The sequence below is a fragment of the Diuraphis noxia genome, unplaced genomic scaffold (assembly GCF_037042655.1).
Source record: "Diuraphis noxia isolate RWA-SAM2 unplaced genomic scaffold, SU_Dnox_SAM2 contig0002, whole genome shotgun sequence".
Classification (NCBI taxonomy): Eukaryota; Metazoa; Arthropoda; class Insecta; order Hemiptera; family Aphididae; genus Diuraphis; species Diuraphis noxia.
In genome coordinates, this window is record NW_028301712.1 from 53875329 (window position 1) to 53897452 (window position 22124).

General features: G+C 26.4%; 2 protein-coding genes across 3 annotated transcripts; both read left to right on the plus strand.

The window, feature by feature from the left end:
* The first annotated feature begins 1509 nt into the window (after window positions 1–1509).
* Window positions 1510–7885, plus strand: LOC107161828 (uncharacterized). Its single transcript, XM_015508410.2, has 7 exons — window positions 1510–2091; window positions 5130–5240; window positions 5335–5398; window positions 5457–5598; window positions 5682–5810; window positions 7358–7459; window positions 7522–7885. Exons 1-7 carry the CDS (start codon window positions 1877–1879, stop codon window positions 7671–7673), a joined length of 915 nt encoding a protein of 304 aa, XP_015363896.1. The 5' UTR covers window positions 1510–1876; the 3' UTR covers window positions 7674–7885.
* Window positions 7886–11931: 4046 nt separating this feature from the next.
* LOC107161858 (dystrobrevin beta-like) lies at window positions 11932–21860 on the plus strand. 2 transcript variants are annotated; one of them, XM_015508449.2, is made up of 17 exons: window positions 11932–12197; window positions 12400–12539; window positions 13636–13849; window positions 15340–15428; window positions 15496–15647; window positions 15764–15872; window positions 15937–16103; window positions 16459–16586; window positions 16670–16762; window positions 16954–17053; window positions 18220–18335; window positions 18415–18592; window positions 19462–19654; window positions 19720–19866; window positions 20108–20241; window positions 20351–20410; window positions 21746–21860. In XM_015508449.2, exons 2-16 carry the CDS (start codon window positions 12401–12403, stop codon window positions 20408–20410), a joined length of 2019 nt encoding a protein of 672 aa, XP_015363935.2. In that variant the 5' UTR covers window positions 11932–12197; window position 12400; the 3' UTR covers window positions 21746–21860. The 2 variants fall into 2 exon arrangements, with proteins under 2 accessions (XP_015363935.2, XP_015363933.2); XM_015508447.2 differs by having other exon boundaries at window positions 20351–20398.
* Window positions 21861–22124: the final 264 nt, after the last annotated feature.

The window sequence follows — 22124 nt, forward strand, 5'->3', positions numbered from 1 at the left end:
GCATATTGAGTAAAAATATTTTAATAAACACAGAATTTTAAAAATTTTAAATTCCAAATAATACTTACCTTAAACTTAGTATGAATATTTTGAAAAATTCACACTGTGTCAAATAATAATTTAGTTAAAATGTAAATAGTTTCAAATTTTATTCGATTAATATATTTTGAATACATCAGGTACCTAAAATAAAATTACAAAATTTGTTCGAGAAGATACTACCGTCGTTTTACGTATGAATATCAAAATTTTCGTGATAATTTTAAATTGGAAATATTGAAATATTGAAATATCAATATCAATACACTAAAAAAACGAAAAAAATACCGTTGTATAAAAGTTGTAGCAAGACCAATAATTGAATAATGAATACCTATTTATATTTATATTTTATACAATATTAAGTTTATGTTTACAATTATAGTATGTTGTATTGTTGTCGATAAAATAATAGAAATACATTTAAAAATCAAAACTAACTTGAAGATTACAATGATTAAAATTCAAAATTAAATTAAGAATAATATATTTACTATTGAATGTTAGTGAGCTCAAAAAACATTTAATAGTTAATAACTAATGAAATTTAAATAAAATACCTATTATGATGTTGGCTTTTTCAACTTGACCTTATGGATTTTCTCGAGTTCGATATTAAATATCTATTGCCTTTTTTTCTACTAAAATTGTTTCTGACTAAAATTCAGAATATACCAAAAATTTCAACCAAATCCACCGTAGAACTAATCTAGATTTAGAAGCTATTACTTTTATCGTATCGAGGGTAGGGTTAGGGTAATTGAATTAAATGGATGATGCACTTATCACCCTCAATAAATTTGAACGTGATAGTCCGAATATCCGATACTCGAATAAAAATAACAAAAAAGTTGTGCTGTGTGCAGCCCTTGTAGTGTTGTTTGTAAACAGTAATCGTTAATCAGGAGGACTTGGTAACGGTATACGTTAAACGACTACTATAACGCATCGTAATAAGAATAACTAGTATGACAAGATAGTCAAAACAGAAATTAACTTTGTCGCAAACAACAAGTCACAGTTATCAACGTCTGACGATTTAAGTATGCCTACTAACAAGTAGGTTGTACTCAGTAGTTATTAGTTAGGTGTAGGAAACTTGGAAACAACAAATGACAATGACTAATAACTAATAAGTAATGAGTACGTCATAATATAATACTAATGAAAATGACTATGACAATTGACTGTAGTCTATAAGACTATAACAATAGTCACCTACACAATAACAGTACAAAAGCGACGGACGACTACGGTCTACGACAGAGGCACTGAGGCAGTGAGGCACAGAGCTTTCGATAGCCGGCTTGTGCCCGCGTTGATTTTCGACCAATGGCGTGGCATCGGACGTCGCGCGTTGCTCGGTTCATGGCCCCGCACCCCCGCCACCACAGTACGGCCATGGTGGTGCGGCGCGGCGCACTTGTTTATGTGCTGAACAGCTGTTTATGAATAACAACAAAGACTCGTGCGACTGCGATCGTGCTGAGGGCCGAGTAGGTTTCAGTATAGTAATAATAATACTATTTGCCATTTAACATCAACATCAGTATTACAACAGCTTCGTTTTCGTGTGCGCTGTACTATAGTGTCTGGTGCACGACGTTTTACGTTTACGCGTTCGACCGGCCGCATACGCACAACTGCACCGCACACCGTCTTTCGTAACAATATTGCATTGTAGGATTGATTTTCCATTTTTTCCGACACTGCTGTCTACCGCGTGTCCCATGATACGAACGCCACTGTTGATCGTCCACTTTGCAGACGCCGCCGACGCGCCACGACCGCCGCGTTATTGAGGATCGGCTGTAGGACCGTGGGGACGACGGACGCTATGAACCGCTGTCCTGTGATGAATCCGCAGTACGATGTCGAGCGGCGGTCCCGGTGCCCGGCGGCGGCGGTACACAAGCCGTCGCCCGACATCAATGACTTGCACGCTTTTGAGCGAATCGTTGTAATGTTCGTACAGCTCAAAAACTACTTGGGCTCCTATTGGCTGGTCCCATGGTTTTTTGTCTACATCTACCCCAGCATACTTGTCTATGAGTGAGTGTAAAGCCTAAAGTTAATGGTTTTATCGTATGTCGTGTTCGGGCTTAAGTCAGTATCGTCAGACTCGTGTTCTATTGCTGGTTGTATGGACACACTCCTTTCTAGCCTGTAGTCCATGCATATATTTGTGTAAAATTGACATATTTACTATTATACATGCCAAGGGAAGGGGGAGGTCCAGACCCGGAGTTCATCCTCTTGGTTGCGCCACCGGTGTCAATGTGGTATGTACTCGATAGCCGATGAGAATCCATTATTCTACATGCCAAGAGGTTTCAGAGATTTTACTATTAATCATTCAATTTTTTCTTTAAATTTCTGTGTCTACTATTTACTAATTTATGATTAATCTTCTTCAGATTCTATTTATAATTTTTCACAAACTCATCTTTAAAGCATAAATGCAAATTTATTACTTACCTACCTATTTGTTTTGTTTGTAATATAAACAAAAATGTTATTTGGACAAGTTCCAAATTCTATACAAAAACCAAGAAATAATGTTAATTGTCCTATTAGAACAGCTTTAATTTTCATAGACTTAGTTGTTAACATTTCCATGTCATTCAACAAATTTCATGAGAAATAATTAGTATTTACATATCATATTGCTATGTGAAATTGTGTACGTGTCCAAATATTTAATTTCATATGCCTAACTGATTGTTACATATTACCCATTAACTATTTTCGAATTATAATAATTTATTTAATTATTATGTCAATAAAATATGAATAATTTATTACATTTATTTTAAAAAAAACTGAAATATAGTGAAGTAATTAATGATACATTTTACATTTTTTTTTAAACAAAATTACCTCAGTACCTAAATATTTGTAAATGATTAATAATATATTCAAGTATTATGTAAAATGTTATTATTTATGAGTACTCAACCCACCTACTTAATGTTTTGTTTTTTACATTAATAGGTACCTAAAAACAAACAGTATAATTTTGCATTGTCATAGCACAAATTCATAGAAAAAGGTATACTATTTTATTTTAACTGTATATCTACTAAAATGTTTTGAATTATTCAATTATTAATAACAAACAAAAAACAACTTAGAAATTGTTGACCTATTCTATGGGGCGTTTCCCAATGAAAGGAAATATTGGAGACAAGTTGGCAAGTGGGGTTAACAGAATAATTGTCCCAAGGCCAAAGGCCATTTATTGGCACTCTTATTGCAACAACTTACCTAAAAACAAAACAAACACTTAAAAATAGTGTTTTTAGAAAAATAACATTCCTACTACATAATATTTTTTTTGTTAAGATATTCAATTTGATGATCATAATATATGTATCACCTAATATTTTTCATACGATTCTATAAAATAACAAAATGAATTTTAATGTACCTAATGCCTAATTAATTATTTTTAATACATTGTAGATATTTTGTAGTTTATACAGTAAATTTTTGGTAATATAGAACTTCTACTTCTGTAGATGGAAACCCTAATAATACAAACAAATTCTTTGGTTCCAATTTAAATACATAATGAATATCACTCCCCCCCCCCCCCCCGGTTTAGTGGGAAACTCTTTTAAGATAGAAAAATTAAATGGTTCTGAGTGATTTTGTCTTACCTAAGGGTTTAAAGTATACTATTGAAAAGGTTTTAAAGGTAACAAAAAAAAAAAAAAAAAACTAGGTGTCGTAGAACTACATTATTAATATATCATGATTTTTTATGATCAATTTATTTAAATAGTAAATAACTAATTAATAGTAGTATTTAGTAAATATTAAGCAATTGACAAAAACCCGGTTAGAATTAAATTAAATTCTATATTTTTACTAAATATAAAAATATAAGATTTGTATATAAATATAAGAAAGATTTTCAGGTGTTTTTAGAAGTAATTAAATAACACAAATTAATAAGGTTTTAAAAAAAAAAAAATGATTAGTGCAAACATCAAATAAAAATACATTTTAACATAACCCAAGTGATCTTGATTTTATTACCATATATCACCACATTTTAATAATTTAAATAGTATCATGGACTTTGGATTATTTGTTTCATATTTTTTTTTATTTTAATCTTGTATTTTATTATTCATAACATCTAAAATAATATTATATTTCTAGTAAATTTTTTGTAAGTGAATAAATAAAAAAAGTATTATTGAATTATATATTGGTCATGTAGTTAATTTTTGTTAAAAATTCATAATATTATATCACCTATATGTGTTTAAGTTGTAATGTAGTGAAACTTGCACTTCCAATTATTATTTGTAACACAATTTTGTTTTGCTTGATTTTGGCAGCCTTTTGGCTAATATTTTATTTTTAAATATTCTAGAGTTAAAATAAATAAATAATATAATATGTACTTAGTTATTAAGTCTCATACTCATTATATAGGGTGATTGATTTATCATAAAACACTCATTATTTCAAAAAGTATTGACTTTTTTCAAAATATTTTTTTACATGGTTTCAAGTTGTTAAAAAACCAACATTTTTATCAAAAAATTATATTTTTAAATATTTTTTATCCTTATCATTTTCTAAGTATTTTGATATATAAAAATCGAATTAAGGGCTAGTAGTTAATGAGTTATGTATAAGTATTAAGTATTTAAAGTTTAGATTGGCAGAGTGGAGTGGTACGGGGTCACCCCGCAAAATGTTTGTCCACTACTCTGCTTGTCTAAACTTTAAATACTTATAACTCATAATAAACTACTAGCTCCAAATTCGATTTTTATGTATCAAAATACTTAGAAAAATATTCAGCTTTGGAATATGAAATTAAAACTCTATGTTGTCATTCAAAAAAGTAAAAACTTAAAAAGTGATAAGGATAAAAAATATTTAAAATTATAATTTTTTAATAAAAACTTTGGTTTTTTAACAACTTGAAACCATGTAAAAAAATATTTTGAAAAAAGTCAATACTTTTTGAAATAATGAGTGTTGTTAAACTTTTTAATTTATATTGATTTAATAAAAAAAAAAAAAATAATAATAATAATATTTAATAAATTGTTATTTATTTTTAGATCTTATGGCTTTGCTGGGCCTTTTGTTTATTGCAACATTGTTCAAATCCTATTTTTTATTGTATTTGAGTTTTGGGATGAAAGTTTTAATTGGACACCATTACATGATACGTACGTAATGAGTATATGAAATAATCTAATTATAATGTATTTACTATTTAAATTAAATAAATGAACTATTTGATTTTCCTTTTTATTTTTGAAGCGTAAAAACATATTCATCACAAATTCTTGGAAATCAACTCATAACAAAAAGTGTTGATGAAATGGTAATTTATTAATACAAATTTACGATTCAAAATGTAATACTACGCTAATTCTGTTTAGATTTTGTTTTGTATTTGGGTTTTATCTTGGGCTGCAGTCCCTTCTATATGTTATGCAAACGAACATATATTTGAATTACCTATTGATCGTCTGGAACGGTTAACTTCATATGTTTCTATGATGACTGTTACATTTGTAATGGGTAAGTTTACAATTTTTTTTTTTATATTGATGCATTACTATATATATATATTTTTTAAATCTCATTTAATGATTTTTTCACAGCTTATGTTATCATTTTACTTTGGATCGACATGAATTTGTTGGAAATTAAATCAAGTATAAATAATCATAATGTAAATTCAAAAGTGTCATCATATTGTTATGAGCTTAGAGATGATTTAATTGAACCTGGTAATATAATTGAATAATATTTAAATTATTACCTGTATTTTTAATTTAACCTTTTTTTAGATTCTGAGTGATGAATATATTGATTTTACAATTGTGTCGATTTTTTTTTTTGTGTGTGTACACGATAAGTTGTTGAAATAATGCTTCGATTTTTAACTTCAGTAGCTTTTCTGGTTGAAAAGTGAATCTAGTAGGTGCATTGGGGAGGTCAACTTTTGAAATTCCTAGTAGTTTTTAAAAGCACTGAAAAAACAAAAATAAGGAAAAATGGTAATTTTTATGCAAAATCCATTTTTTGAGAAAATAGATTTTAGATATTTGTGTAACTCTAAAGCAAACTGTCGTAGACAAATTACATTTTCATTGAATGTTTATACTGACATTTTCAATACTTGATAAAATTTTCAAAATATTTCAAATTTAGTTTTTTTTTTTATAAATGACAATAAAATTTTATTCGTTGGGTAAAAAAGCTTCAGAATTGAATAATATGCTCCTAATATATTGTCACAATGGTTGATAAAAAATATTAAAAATATATAGTCACAATTTTTCTAAATAAGCACTGAAAGCTCAAATTTTGACAAAATACGTAAAAATTACAAAAATTAGCTATTTATTTTGAGTTAAAAATTCATAAAAAAGTATGTTTTTAAATCTAAGATTTGAAAATTCAATATAAGATTCTTTTTGACTTAGTATACTTTTATCAAACATAAAATATCTGTTGGAAAATCAAATTAATTTTTTATGATTATTTGAATTACAACATTTGATGAACTCAATTTCTCTTGTACTGATATTCTTATTTTTTGTTATTAAAAAATGAAAACTATAGAAACTTTAAATTTATACCATATGTTTATTTTATCAATTTCTATACTTGATAACATTTTCAAAATATTTCAACAATTTTAAGTTATTTATATACATTTGAAATTTAAGTTTTTTTTAGTATTTTATTCTATAAAATGTCGATAAAATTTTATTTATTGGGTCAAAAACCTTGTAAATTTAATACAAGTTGAAATAATAGCAGTTGGAAAATATTGCGGTTTTTTTATATAACTGTTTAAAGTTCAAATTTGGATAAAATTAAATTATATTAAATAATCAAAAATAACAATTTTAGTCTTATTATTGTAGTTTAAAAATATCATTTGGAAGTATTTGAAATTTCTAGAGTATGCTTTATATTCTAATTGTAATAGTTAATGACGTTAATGACTAAGATTAATATTTTATAATCAATTGTAAATAATATGAATAATCGAGTGAGTCGTCTACATAATGAATTTGATTTGATGGATTTGGAATTTATTTTTGGTACCTTTTTTTTTTTTTTTTTTTTTTTAAATCATAACAATATAAGTAATATAGCATAAAATATCCTAGACTGCAAAACTGTCTCTGCTCAGAATTGTTTTTGATATTATAGTGATATTATATCATTGAATTAAAATTTAATACCATCCATTATAGTAACCCACTTGTAAACTACTGTAAAGTAGAGCGACATCCACTCACTTATTATTTTTACTTTAAAGATGACATACCTGATTTGGAAACTGCATATGAAGATATATCTATTACCAATGAGTTCAAAATTGATAAATCTTTTCTGGACCTTTCAGAAGCAGTTAATGAAAGTAAATTATATACTATTTAATTTAACAATGCAAATAGTTTTATTTTTTTCATTTTTTTATAGATACTATTGAAAATGAAGAATTTTGTAACTCTACAACAGTTGAACAAGGTGAAGAAGCTAAAGAGCGAGAAATGGATGTTATATCTCTGTCATCAAGCACATTAAGTGACTTTGATGTAATAACAGAAGAAGAAATAGATTTACTTAAGTAGTTTTTTTTTTTTTTGTCAAGAATATTTCATAGTATAAAAATATTGCTTTTTGTAAGCAAATAATTGATAAAAAAAATTAATATTATGGTAATTTAATCTTAGATGAGAATAATTTCTCTTTAGACATTTGATCCATTACATTGAAGCTTGTGACATAATATATTAAGTTAAGTTCCTAATGTTTATATTTAATATATAAACATAAAAGTGAACTTTTTTTTTTTAATCGGCCTTAAATTTCATTAGAAGTCTTAGCTCAAAATTGCAATCCATGTCATTTTGAATTAATATGATTAGAAACATATTGGTTTCTATAAGCTGAATCTATATGGATATGGCTGGTTTACTTGAACAGTATTCTTATTTTTGATGATACATTTTCTTATGTATTATGTTCATCGTATATTTACATTATTATTTTTATCTTTTTTTAGAAGTCATTTATTACTACCCTAAATTGATCTCAAATTTTTACTAAAACTAGTAAAATCATAAAAGTGTCATTTTTATTTTTGGATTTATTTTATTTATCAAATGAAAATAAGTTTTTCTGGCTTTTACATGAAATTGATACTATTTTTTTCCTTTCAAACTTTATTTTAAGCATTGTATCTAAATGCTTATGATAATCTTGAAGAGGTTTTTTTTCAAAATATGTCAACACAACTAAAATATTAATGCTATTTATTAATTTAAATAATAAAAAATAATATATATTTTGTTTATACATATTTTTAAATATTAAATTATCTTGACAATTGAGTATAATATTTTATGTTGTCTTATTAAGTATATATTATAATATATTACATTAATTATTTTTATTTTTTCATATTTCAAAACAACATTATTATTACAAAATGCTTGTAAAATTATATTTAACTATAGATTCTATTTTTATCTTGGATTTATTATGTTTCCATACATTATGCACTTGTTATAAACCTACTTATTTCATAATTTATTTTTAATTTAACTAAAATCTAAAAAATCAAATTTATTAATGAATTATATCAAACATTGTAAATCAATGTTAATTTTTTTTTATTATGTTGTGCAAATTAACTTTTAATAATTGAAGTAAAGTACTTCATGACAGAGAGTAGCGTAACCTTGTGGGTAAATGGTTTACTATCCCCTCTGTATCCTGAAGAATTTACTTTCTTAGAAATTAATCTTTTTTTATCAATTATAACCAATAACTCACCCCCTCCCTAAATTCAAGTTTTAGTATACCACTGACTAAGGTAAGAAAATAGGTAAAATATTAACCTTCAGTTCTAATTTTTATTTTATATACAACAATATGAATTACATTGATACTTCTTTTAACGGAACCTATAAATAGTGGACATTTTTTTGGGAACAGGGCCATTTTCACTACTTTTATACAGAAAAACCCCTAAATACCGGACACTTTTATGACAATTTCATTTCGATTTTGACAATTTTTATCGTAAATACAGAATAATCGTGGAATTCCTTAATATTTATAGTTTAATAACATAATATTTTCGCTAAAGATTCATTCAAGTATCTATTCAATACTTACCATTTTTCTAAGTATTGAATATAACAGCTGTCATATGCATAAACATGGGTTTTGGCTAAATTAGAGCAACTACATTACACCATACCAAAAGCTCAAAATAGCTCAAAATAAACTAGTATAAGTATTGACAACTTGTATAAACTTTATGGATACTCTGTTTCTATTATTGATTTTGAAAATAATATATTTGAAACGTTTAAATAAGAAAACAAACTGAACTACAGTGGAGTACCCAGGGAGGCAGCTTCCGCCCCATTTCCAATTTGATGTGTTATGGTAAAATCTTATACCTATAATAAAAGCAAAGTACAGACCATAATATTTCTGTAAACGATATTAAAGAAACATTTTGAATATTATCAATATCAATTATTATTTATTCTTAGAGGTTATTATGGTTACGGATATCAAATTCTGGTTTACTATGTTTAAGTGTTTAACACTGATTTACATTGAAATATCCTGGGTATGCCTGTGCCAAATAGAATTTAATTTATTTTCGAGTATAAATGTGATAAACATTACTGAGCCAAGTAGCAAAACATTTATTAAACTATGCCGAGCTTTGGAAAAATAACTGTTTGCAATCTTTTGGTTTTCAGAAATAATATCGTCGAAAAGAGATTTGTCTTATTAATCTTAATTCGGTTGTGATAACTTTTTCACTTATGTAGAACGTAAATAATTTTATTCTATCAAACTGATAAAATATTATACTCAACATTTTATATATCGGCTAATCTGACGTTAACGTATATTCGAATATATGCAAAATTTCTTTTGAGGTACTTTAAAAAATATCGAGGATAAAAATGTGAACATTTTAATATTACTATTAAAATAATTGTTTGGTTATCCTGACGAACTTATACAGGGTCTAACGACATTGCATAACACGCAATTTGTTTAAAAAGCCATTGCAATTTTTAATTTAATTTACATTTTAATCAATTTATATGTCAGATTTTTGATTTTTATCAATAGTGATTTTATAATGTATATATTATCGTACTTGAGTGGCATAATATAATCGATGAAAATTCCAAAATGAATCACAATAGGTATATGTTCGACACTTTTAATTTAGTTATGAATAATAAAGAAATAATCTTATATGCGTTTATTTGTTTAGAGCTATTAAATATAATATACATCTACAATATTCATACGGATTAAGTATAAGTATATATGTAGTTTGGAGTTATATATTATTGTCCTACTATGTTAAGAAATAGTTACTTATATTTAGTATTAACTACCCAAGATTCGGTACAGGTAAGTGTTATTATAAGCATAAAATTTATAGTCTAAATACATCTACCATTGATGATTGATGTACAATTAAGTACTTCATAGGGATAAAGTACCCAATATGATTGCAATTAAATGACAATTATATAATATTCAACTATGTAATAGTAACGGAATCTTATTCAAAGAAGTATATAGGTTCAAGAATAAATATGCTTGGATACAATATCCTTGCTTTTAGTTTTAATTACTATGTTTTATTAAATATTTTCCATTTTAAATTGAAATTAATCAATCGAGAATCAAGTAAAACTATAATAATATTAACGTAGTGGTTATTTTCACGTCCGACGTGAAATTATTTGTTTTCACGTCCTGCCCTGTGATTGGTCGTAATATTGATAAGAAATATTTAAAATTTAAATTATAATACAGTCATACAGAATATAGATTAATTTTAATAATTCAAGTCAGTCGTCAGTATATAATAATATTAAAGTAAGTAAATAAATCAATAAAATAGTTTAAAATGCATGGTCTAAATGTAGTATAGTATAAAACTTGATTAAATTTGTTTTGTTTTGCAAAATTTGCAAAACCATATTTTTTTTTAAATTAGGGTTTACATTAACACAAATAAAGTGGAACCACTTTCATTGCTTGCTATTGCCTTATCTAAAACTGCATTTGAAACCTTTTCAGGTATAGTTTCAACATCTTCTTCATCTATTATTTTATTTTGATATACAGCAGATTTAGCAATAGTGTCATGTACAAACCAACATAATATTTCATACTGGCTTATATCTGCTGGAAGTTTTTCAAAAGGAAGTAAGTTTGTCTTGAGTTTTCTTTTCTTAGGTACACCAATCACAGTTTTGTCTTTACCTACATTTAATAATAGTTAAAATATGTACCTATATTAATAATATAGAAAGGTAATGTTACCTTATGGTCGACCTCTTTTAGGAACTCTTGGCGATATAGATGGTAAAGTATCTTCTGAATTGTGGTGATCTATTTAAAAATGTCGGGGGGTTCGATCCCCATGGACCCCTCCCTCTGGTTACGTAATTATTTTATTAATTAAATAAAATCAATAATTCAAAATTACGCGGGTATCCTTATCAATATTACGACCAATCACAGAGCAGGACGTGAAAACAAATACTTTCACGTTGGACGTGAAAATAACAACTGCCTAATATTAAATAAAAATGTAAATATAATTATATTTTTTTTTATAAATTGGGCGACCAATGATATTGTAATTTTCCGTTTTCTCCAAGCCGTATGGATATGATATTTTTGTTCCATGATATACGGATGAGCGTTTATTTTTTAATGATAATGAAAAATTCACCATAATCACAGAATAATACGACTATCTAGTTGTAGAATAAAGATAGTGTCTACATCACTGTTGAATGTTTTGATAGTGGTTTTGATTATAGTCTGATAAAATCGTGGGCGGATAATGACATGTTGTATAATATAAATAATAACATTAATAACTATTATTTAAGTTTTTTAATTTACTATTTAGCATTTTGGCAATTATACCTCATTCAGTGATTCAGTTCAGTCTTAGGTCAGTTTAAGACACCCGACTGTGTTAGCTCGTGTTGAATATGGATTATCAGATTAAATTCAGTATTTTATGTTATTAGTACTTTTTGTGATTGAGTTATTTTAATACATTGATCAATACATAAGACCATGTAAGTTGTAGTTTAATAAATTAACTTTATTTTATGACTGTATTTAAAAAAAAAAAAAAAATACAACCAATTTCATCATAGTTGAGATCAATTTTCTTCCAGTTAAAACCAATTTATTTTTTATTTTACTTTTTATGTATGTACATAATAATAATATGGCTATTATTTTGTTGAAAATTATTTTTTCTTAAAATACTTATAGCATGACTGCCGATAGAAGAATAACTACAGACTATCGTTTACAACTTATACAAGAAATGAGATGTCAGAATTATGATATGATACGTTTTGCATCATATAGAACAGCTTGTAAACTCAGATATGTCCAAAAAAAAGTTTATTGTGAGTATTATTTAAATGTATTAAAAATAATAATCACAATGATTGTTATGGTATCAATCAGAATTAATATAAGCATGTAACATTTTTATCTTATAAAATTATTATTCATTTTGTTCTATGTGCATCTTGGTCCTAAACCATTTAAGTGATATTAATGGTTATAGAAATATATTTAGATAATATTACTGATTACGATTAAATATAATTATTTCATAACTTGTCAGTTTATAATAAATGCAGACTGTTAATTTAAATAATGAATATAATACATACTAAATAATATTTTAAATCCTTAGGATTTGTGCCAAACTTTTACTAGATCAGTACTTAATTACATTAAGTATACTTAATCAATGATGTTAGGTAGTGAATCATATAATTGTATACCAAGACAATGTGAACCATTACATATCGTAAGAATGCAACTTGTGTATTTGCAAATAACTATCTACTGGCGATATACATACAACCCATAGACAGGATCATATTCGGCATAGTCAGACACGAATTATCAAACCTAGAGCAAACACCTTCACTTCACCCAGCACAATTTTTTTATAGTGTTTTACACTTATATTTATGACTTCTAGCAATCTAATTCCATTCAATGTTTATTTGTACTTGGAGTGTGTTACATTGCTATTTGACATACTTTAAAAATAATAAAAAAGAGTATTCCATGTTAATTTTTTTTAATAAATCACAATAAAAATTGACTGAGGTTTATTATTTTCTCAAATAATAAAAAAGTAATCAAAATTTACTACTATATATTTATTTAAAAAAATAAAAATAAATTATCGTTTTAATGTAAATAATGAGTTAGCAGAAAGGTTTTTATCTATAATTAATTATTTATTATTGGTACATTGAGACTCAATACACTTTGTTTGAGAAAGTTATGAATTATGATTATAAATAATGATGTTGTTTAATCTTTTATTATGCTGTCAAAATAATGAAATATTATAGGTATCGTTTAAAAATTGGTTGTATTCAGTTATACATTTTATCATCATATATCATAATTTTACAATTCAGTATGTCAAACACTAACCATTTATCAAAATTAATATTTATGTAAATATTTTTGTAGTACACATGATTGATATTTGGAATGTTATTGAAGCATTTCGTGAGAACGGATTGAATACACTAGAATCTCACGTTGAAGTAAATGTTTCAAAATTTGAGACACTTATAACAAGTCTGTATCTTAATTTGAATAAACGGCTACCTACTCAACAACATGTACATGATGATTTATTGACTACAATTCTTCTTAATTGGATTATGTCAGTTTATTCTGCGTAAGTTAATTCTTCAATGAAAAAAAGTTATAAACATTTAAGAGGGAATTGGTCCAGTGTCTATTATCTTATGAACACACAACACAATAAATTATATGTTAAGAAAAATGCATAAAACAAATAATTTAGTTTTAAAATGTCCTTGACTTGTTTTAACATAAATAAATAAAAACAAACTTTTTAGAGACTCTAGATTATGTTCTTACCTTTAAATCTGATAACAGTTAAATTCACTCTTATATTAAAAATAAGAGTAAAATGGATTCTTCTCAACATAATATTTGAAATGTTAAACATTAGTTAGATTTACTATCAAATATGATGTCTATTGCTTAATATTAATACTGTAACAACATTATGTGTTTGTTTTAGAATATAATATTATGTAGGTAGAAATTATTTTCTGGCTGAGATTAGTAACTAAGTTTAGTAATTACCTTTAAATGATGTGCCCATGGGCGAATGTAAGTTCCCACACGAGATATAGCAGGTAAAAATTACCCCTGGATATTCGTACGTAAGTTCCCACACGAAAAAAAATTATACCAAACACCAAGGTTGGGCAAAGAAAAGTAACTTAACTTAATTTAAAGTTAAAATTTTCTTATTTTCAAAATAAAAAATTTCAGACACATAATAATGTTTATATAAATTGCTTATAATTTTAACTTTTAATTCGTTAATGTTCAGCCATGCCAAACACAAACTTCTTTCCCACTTTATTCAGACTTAGGACTGACAAATGACTTATATAACTTTTATAACTTAAAAGTAATTATACACAGTATGACACTATGACTATGTGAAGTGTTTGAGCTTTCACAATAAACCAAATAAAATTTGATTTTTTTTATCCAATACAAAAACAAAACAAGTTTTAAGTTGTCATTTCTAAGTCTTAATAACTTAACTTTTTACGTGTAGGAACTTACGTACCGGCGTAATTTTTTTTTGGTGGGAACTTACGTACAAGTGTATTTTTTTTCGTGTGGGAACTTACATATGTACTCGTTTACCTGCTATGTTTCGTGTGGGAACTTACCAAACCCCGTGCCCATGCCCCATATGCCCAGGAATATTAGAACTAATCACTATCTCTGATCTTCTCGGGTACATCTAATCAGTTTTTAATTAATCTAATTCAAATAATTGGTTCAATATAATAATATTTGTATCTTAACCTCAATAACACAATATTTGTTTTTGACTCGTTACAAATTTAATGAAAAATAAATAGGTACTGTCATTATAAATATCTGATACTAATTCATAAATATATCAACATTAAACCGATTAAATCAGAATTATTGAATAGTCTATATAAAATATTATTAACAGTAACAAATAAATATTACTATAATCTATAATTCATGTTAAAAAAAACTAACTTGAAATTTGAATCATAAGTAGTATTGTATGAATTATAATAATACAGTTTTGTAAGGCATATTTTTGCATATATTATTAATATAAATATTTTATTTTTACAGTAATGATACCATGGGAAGAATAAGAGTATTGTCTATAAAAGTAGCTTTGGTTACAATGTGTTCAGGGAAACTTATGGATAAACTAAGATGTAAATTAATTAATACAAAATGTTTTATTTGTAGGTGCAATTTTCTTTATAAATGTATTTTTTATAGATATATTTTCACAAATTTGTGACCAAAATGGGCATATGGTAGCTTGGAAATTTCGAGAATATCTTCAAGAAGTATTGGTACTTCCTTCAGCTGTATATGAATCTCCTTCTTTTCATTATACTGATCAGATATCGGCTGAAATATTTTCTGGGGTAAAATATATTTTAGTAATAACTAATATTTATGAGATTTATCTAATTATTTAAATTTTAACCTGCAATATTTTGTTTATTTTTTTTAACTTATTATTTTATATTTCAATTTATAGAATGGTAAAGTGACTGTAAATGATTTTATGGATTCAATGATGTCAGATCCTGGTCCTGCTTGTCTTGTTTGGTTACCATTATTGCATCGATTAGCTAATGTTGAAAATGGTTTGTATATATCAAATTAATATAAAAGTCTATTAAAAAGAAAATTGTTGTAATTATTTTTTAGTTACTCATCCTATTACTTGTGATGCTTGTCGACGTGATAATTTTACTGGATTCCGATATCGTTGTCAAAAATGTCATAATTTTCAAATGTGTCAAGAGTGCTTTTGGAGAGGACGAGTCGCATCTAGTCATACCATTGAACATGATGTTAAAGAGTATACTAGTTATGTATGTGATATTTTGTATGCATTATAGATTCTGTGTAAAGTCTTAGGTACTGGTTTTGCAATAGGTGTGCATTTTCAATCAAAGTTTTTTTTAAAACCTTATTTAAATAGAAGTTAACATTAAGTTGTTTCAATGAATTTAAAATAAATTGTTCTTTGAACAACTCATTTTTTCTATGAATTATTTTTGTAATTAAGTAGGAATACTTATTTTTGGATAAACTGTGCTTCACTAAGAATATAATAATTGTAAATTGAATGTAATGATTTATGATTACTATCAAATTCGAAATAATCATTCAATACTAACAGTTTCCATGTTATTTTACTAAAGAAATTTTTATTTTACACTTTAGAAATCTCCTAGCAAACAAATTGGACATTCTCTTCGGAAATCATTTCGCTGTGTACCAGAAAAAGAAAAAGTCAAAATACCTCGTTTTCCAGAGGAGCCAGAAAAGACTATTAATTTATCACACATAATGTAAGATATATATTACAGTACTACTATATTATTTTACAGTACTTAAACCAATTTGTTGGTTAATGTTATCTATGTTATCACAGACCTCCATCACCTTTACCATGCCATAATGGTTTTTCTGAATTATCTATTAGTAGTCAATTTAACACATTGGATAGTAAAACAAGTTCAAGAAGGTATGTTTATTATTTAGCTAATTTAGCTATACTCTATTCAATTTAATAACTGTACAGTGCAGCGATCAGTTTTTGTTAGGCAACATTTATTTGTTAACCTCGTTGGTAAACCACCTAAGTCTGCCACCGAGTACAGTTCTTAACTTGAATAGAGTAAATATTTTTATGCAAATTTTTTAAATATTTTTTAGTCCTGATAAGCGCACAATGAGCTTAGATTATACTTCAATGGATGATGAACATAAATTAATTGCTAGATATGCTGCGCGACTTGCTGCTGAAGCTAAAGTAGTAAGTTGTATAATGTGATGTTGTATGGATTTGTATTCAATCACAGATGTTTATACAATTTGTATATTATAATAACTAGTACTCAGATTTATATCCCTTAGCATTTGTCTTCTTGTTGATCAGATTTACTAAATGTCCAACTTTTGCAAATTTTTTAAGTGTTATGGGTTTCTTGTATTATTGGTAATACATATTGAAAAATTTTACAACACAAGCTTGAAAGAAGCAAAATTAAAATTATTTAAATTTTTTATAATGATTTGAATAAATAAGTTATTATAAATAGTTATTAATATAATAATAGATATACTATTATGATACAGTAGAAAGTAGAACCTAAATTAACTGTTAAGATTTTTATTTTTAAACTAATCTAATTTTTCAAATAATGAAATGTGTGTTTTGTATATTTAAAAAAAATAATACAAATGTATGTATATAGTGAATAAATTTGAAATGAATAGTAAGTTATAAATAATGGATATATGTGTATCTATAAATTATATTTATAAAAATATATTTTTTAATTAACCTTAAAGCACTATTCTATGACTGGTGGTTGTAAGAGGTTCTACTGCAGTTAATATTAATAATAATTACAAATAAGTAAAAATAGTTGCAGTACTGATGCTAGGTTTTGTCAAAAGTGATTCATTTTGTGAGGGGGTTCAATATGCAAAATATTTTGTGCTAAAGACTCAGAGGAATTATAATTACTTACATATCTACAGTTAAATGTGTTTAACATAATTTAAAAATAATAGTATACATGGCATAAGTTTATTATTTTTTTAGTCTAGAAAAACATTTTGAACTTTAAAAATAAAAAATAAACATTTAAAGTAGTATTTAGTAAATTATTATACATTTTTTGACTGGTTTAGTTTGGAATCAAAGTAATTTATGTTTTTTTCTTTTTTAAAGTTTTCTTCTCAGCCCAAATTTTCAGATAATTAATTTTGATTAAAATTTTAATCATTTGGATAAGCTATTGTTGGGACATAGTACTGTGTACACTGTACATATTTTTGAGTTATAGTTATACTTGTTGTTTATGCTAAAAAGATTCTAAATAAGAGAATATTTATAAAATTAATATTTGAGAATTTTAGTCTGAATATGAATCTTAGTAACTAAGCCTTTTATTATATTATTATATTTATTAGGGTAGAGCTCCATCAGAAGGTTCTTTAAGCTTAGATACTTCTAGAGCTCAAAGAGAACTTATTATTCAACTGGAATCTAAAAATAGAGAAATTATGAAAGAAATTTCAAGACTTAGGTATTATAACTTGTTATTATGTTAAATTAGTATTCATTAGTAATAATTTAAATTTTATGTTTTAAATTATTTTGTGTAGAAAACAACAAGAAATGGAAGGTTTTTGTTCTGGATTTTCTGAAGATAATCCTGCACTTATGAGTGAACTCCGCACATTGAGAAATAGAAAACATGAATTAGAATCACATTTAACATCTTTACAGGATTCTAGAAGACAATTAATGGACCAATTGGAGGGATTAATGAAACTCCTGAAGGTAAATAATTTAAATAATATACCTATACACAGTGGATGGCATAGCCAAGAGGATTGGGTGTTATAACCCTCCATCCACTGCCATTTTTTCCCTAATGAATGTTCTAATCATATATATTTATATTATTTATTTATGAAAACTATAAATAACATGGTTTAATTTGTACCTACCGCCTACAAATATCATAATCTTGGCTATGCCACTGCCTACACATTATACATTTATTCTAATTATAAAATAATATCAATATTTTATATTTTGATGAATGTATATTTTTTTGTATATACACTCTATGTGTAGTAGAATACTTCAATCTTAAACTATAAGAGGGGTTTCTAATATAAAGTTGGATCTAGTAGTTGATAGTGAATAACTCAACATTGATAATTATTTAAAATATTTTGGAAATACAAAAAATTGTTTACGCAAAACCAGTTTTTAATAAAATTGATTTGGTTTTTTGAAGTAACCACGATTAAAGATATATGTTTTTAATCATGGGTGTAACTCAAAAACAAATAGATACTTAAAATTTTCACTAAATTTTTTTAGTTATTCAGACATTGACATTTTTGATTTTTTTCTTTAAATGTTAGTATATAATTAATTTTTTTGGTCGAAAACCTTGAAAATTTAAACAAGATTCTTCATAAGTTTTTACTTAGGCAATCAAAACATATCAAAACATATTAAAGATATATAGGCACAATTTTTTCAAAGGTACTGTAAAAGTTTGTTGGAACCAAGACATTTTTGTAACTATTTTGTTGCTAAAAACTTTGTTCAATTTCTATAGCTCAAGCTTGACAAATAATTAGTATATTTTTAGAGTGATTTTCTGTTCAACAAAAGTTCAACATTTTTTTCAGAATCATCAAGGGTCTCCACGTTCTACTCCAAATTCATCACCACGCTCAACTAAATCCCCTCCTCCCTCAAAGTCAGCACCTCCCACACCAGGTGGAACTTTGACTTCAACTTCATCATTGTCCCTCATGTCTACATCTGACTCATTAATGGTTGGTGATGTAAGATCAGCATTTATCAGCAATTCACTAGCAAGTAAGAAAATTGTATAATTTTTCTTTCAAAAGATCATAAATTAATTATTTTGTGTTTTTGTCAAGATACGCCTGTTAATACATCTAGTTTAAATTCTGGTGTAAGTGGTTCTATTACATCATGTGGCAATCGAAGTTTAAGAAATGATTTGTTAGTTGCTGCAGATTCAGTGACAAATGCTATGTCATCGTTAGTCAAGGAGTTAAACTCTGGTATAATATATTTTATTCACTTTTAAATACTTATACTCTTTCCAGTGAGCAAATAGGTATATTCTGTTCATTCCCATGTGATATCCTACTATTGAGACAGATTCCACAATGACAGGGTGTCATATGGGAATTCACAAAAGAACCAATTTTCATTTAGTTGTTGTATATTCTCTCGCTGTATAGAGTATAGTCTTATTCATTTGTTGAAACATTCATTTATTTGCATTAAATGCATTTATAGAAAGCCCAGTGAATGAAAATATATCCAACTCTGCAATTCTCAAACCATTAGGTTATAATAAAAAAGAAGATGAAAATATAAAAATTAATAAAGATTTTAGAAGTGATAGTTTATCCCGAAGTCAATATAATAAGGTATGATATATTTCAAATTAATTTTAAAAATGTTTAGTTTAAAATAGCTTGAATAAGTACACTGTTTACATATTATATTTTTAACTTTTTAATGTATTATTGTATGTAGGCGAAGACACAAAATAATCAAACGGACAGTTGCACCTCTCCTGCTAATGTAATTATATAAGTTTGTATTATTAGCAGTTCCTAGATTTATATAGCATTAATTATTTATTAGCATATTTTTTCAATACTTGAACTAGAATAATTCTGATTAAACATATTGATATTTCATAATGGTAGATTCTATGGTTAATTTGTTTTGTTTCATGTTTTGCACATTTGAGTAAAAAATCATTTACATAACAGATTTATGGATGGTTGCATTAACAATGCATTTATTACAAATATTAAATTCAATAATTTTAAAGTTTGATTTTAATTAACTATTATTTTGAGCCTTATGTATGTTTTTTTGTTTTATGATTTAGAATGTAGAAAAAAAATAAAACTATCCTATGTCCTATGTAGACCATTGTTTTTCATTAATCTACACATCATTTGTGTAAAGTATACCACATAATTTAATTTAAAGTTATACAAGATAAAACTTAATTTGTACTTTATTTGTTAGTCAACACAGTTATAAATACATTTAACTAAACTCTTTTCCAAATGTGCAAAAATTATTTAATAACAATTAACTAAAAAAAAAAAATAATAACATGCATACACAAAAATGTACAACCTAAATTAGAATACGAGGGCTATTCAGAAAGTAAGGAACGTTTTGGAATTAAAAAAACACCAAGTACAAGATAACAATTTTATTATATGCATCTGAAAGAGCAACTTCTATACTACTTTTCTACATAATCACCAAAAAAATTAAGGCGCTTATCGTAACGGTGAACAAGCTTTGAAATTCCGTTGTCGTAGAAATTTGCCGCCTGTGATCTCAGCCATTCTGTGACGCGCACCCAGAGCTCCTCATCGTCGTCAAAGCGCTGTGTTCCTAGCCAGGTCTTCATCCTTGGAAACAAGTGAAAATCGCTTGGTGCTAGATTGGGACTATAGGGTGGATGAGGGAAAACTTCCCATTTGAATGAATCAAGGAGTTCTTGAGTGTGTTTTGCCTTGTGAGGCAAACTGGCAGGATTTTCAATTGCTGCACACATTTTAAAATTAATTATTGAAAAAAACGGGCAGCGTGGAGATACTCTCGTTGTTATGTCTGGAAGCCGCCTGAGGAGCCGAGCACGTACATACCAAAATGTACGCAATTGACGCGTGCCTAGCGGCATCAGACGGAAACATTCCTTACTTTCTGAATAGCCCTCGTATAAACATTAAATAATAAATCTAATAAAAACCTGTAAGGTCTTATAAATTGTATGGAACTAAGTTAATGTTCGGATACCCATACATAGTTGATTAAATTCTTAAATGATCTTAAGTTTTTAATTTTCAATTTCTATTATACCAATAATTTAAATAAAAACTTATTTGATTGTTTATTTAGATGAGACGTGCTACTAATTCTGGTTCAAAAAATAATTCTCCGGAAGCTGATTCTATGACAAGATGGCGATAATTTATTTGTTTATTTTTAATCATTATATATGGTTTATACTTTATATGACTTTTACAGCTTTGATTTATTTTTTCATAAATCATTTAAACTTAGAGTATTATATAATACTAATACTAATATGTGTAATTGTATAATTAAGTGCCATTCTTACAAATGTCCGATTAAAGTTATGACACTTAACTGGAGATAGTAAGAATGGCCCTAAGTCATTACTATTTGTTTTTTTGTATGTTATGTGTTTACTTTTTAATATCTATTGTTGATTAGATTTAGTATTCTGTTATTGGATTAGTTAGATTTATAACTT

Bases quoted from the DNA above. Each gene is read 5' to 3' on its own strand.
- LOC107161828 (XM_015508410.2), top strand. From the start codon at position 1,877: ATGAACCGCTGTCCTGTGATGAATCCGCAGTACGATGTCGAGCGGCGG. The intron at 5,241-5,334 runs GTACGTAATGAG...TTATTTTTGAAG, and splicing joins TGGACACCATTACATGATAC to CGTAAAAACATATTCATCAC. The intron at 5,599-5,681 runs GTAAGTTTACAA...ATTTTTTCACAG, and splicing joins GACTGTTACATTTGTAATGG to CTTATGTTATCATTTTACTT.
- LOC107161858 (XM_015508447.2), top strand. From the start codon at position 12,401: ATGACTGCCGATAGAAGAATAACTACAGACTATCGTTTACAACTTATA. The intron at 19,655-19,719 runs GTAAGAAAATTG...GTTTTTGTCAAG, and splicing joins TATCAGCAATTCACTAGCAA to ATACGCCTGTTAATACATCT. The intron at 20,399-21,745 runs GTAATTATATAA...TTGTTTATTTAG, and splicing joins GTTGCACCTCTCCTGCTAAT to ATGAGACGTGCTACTAATTC.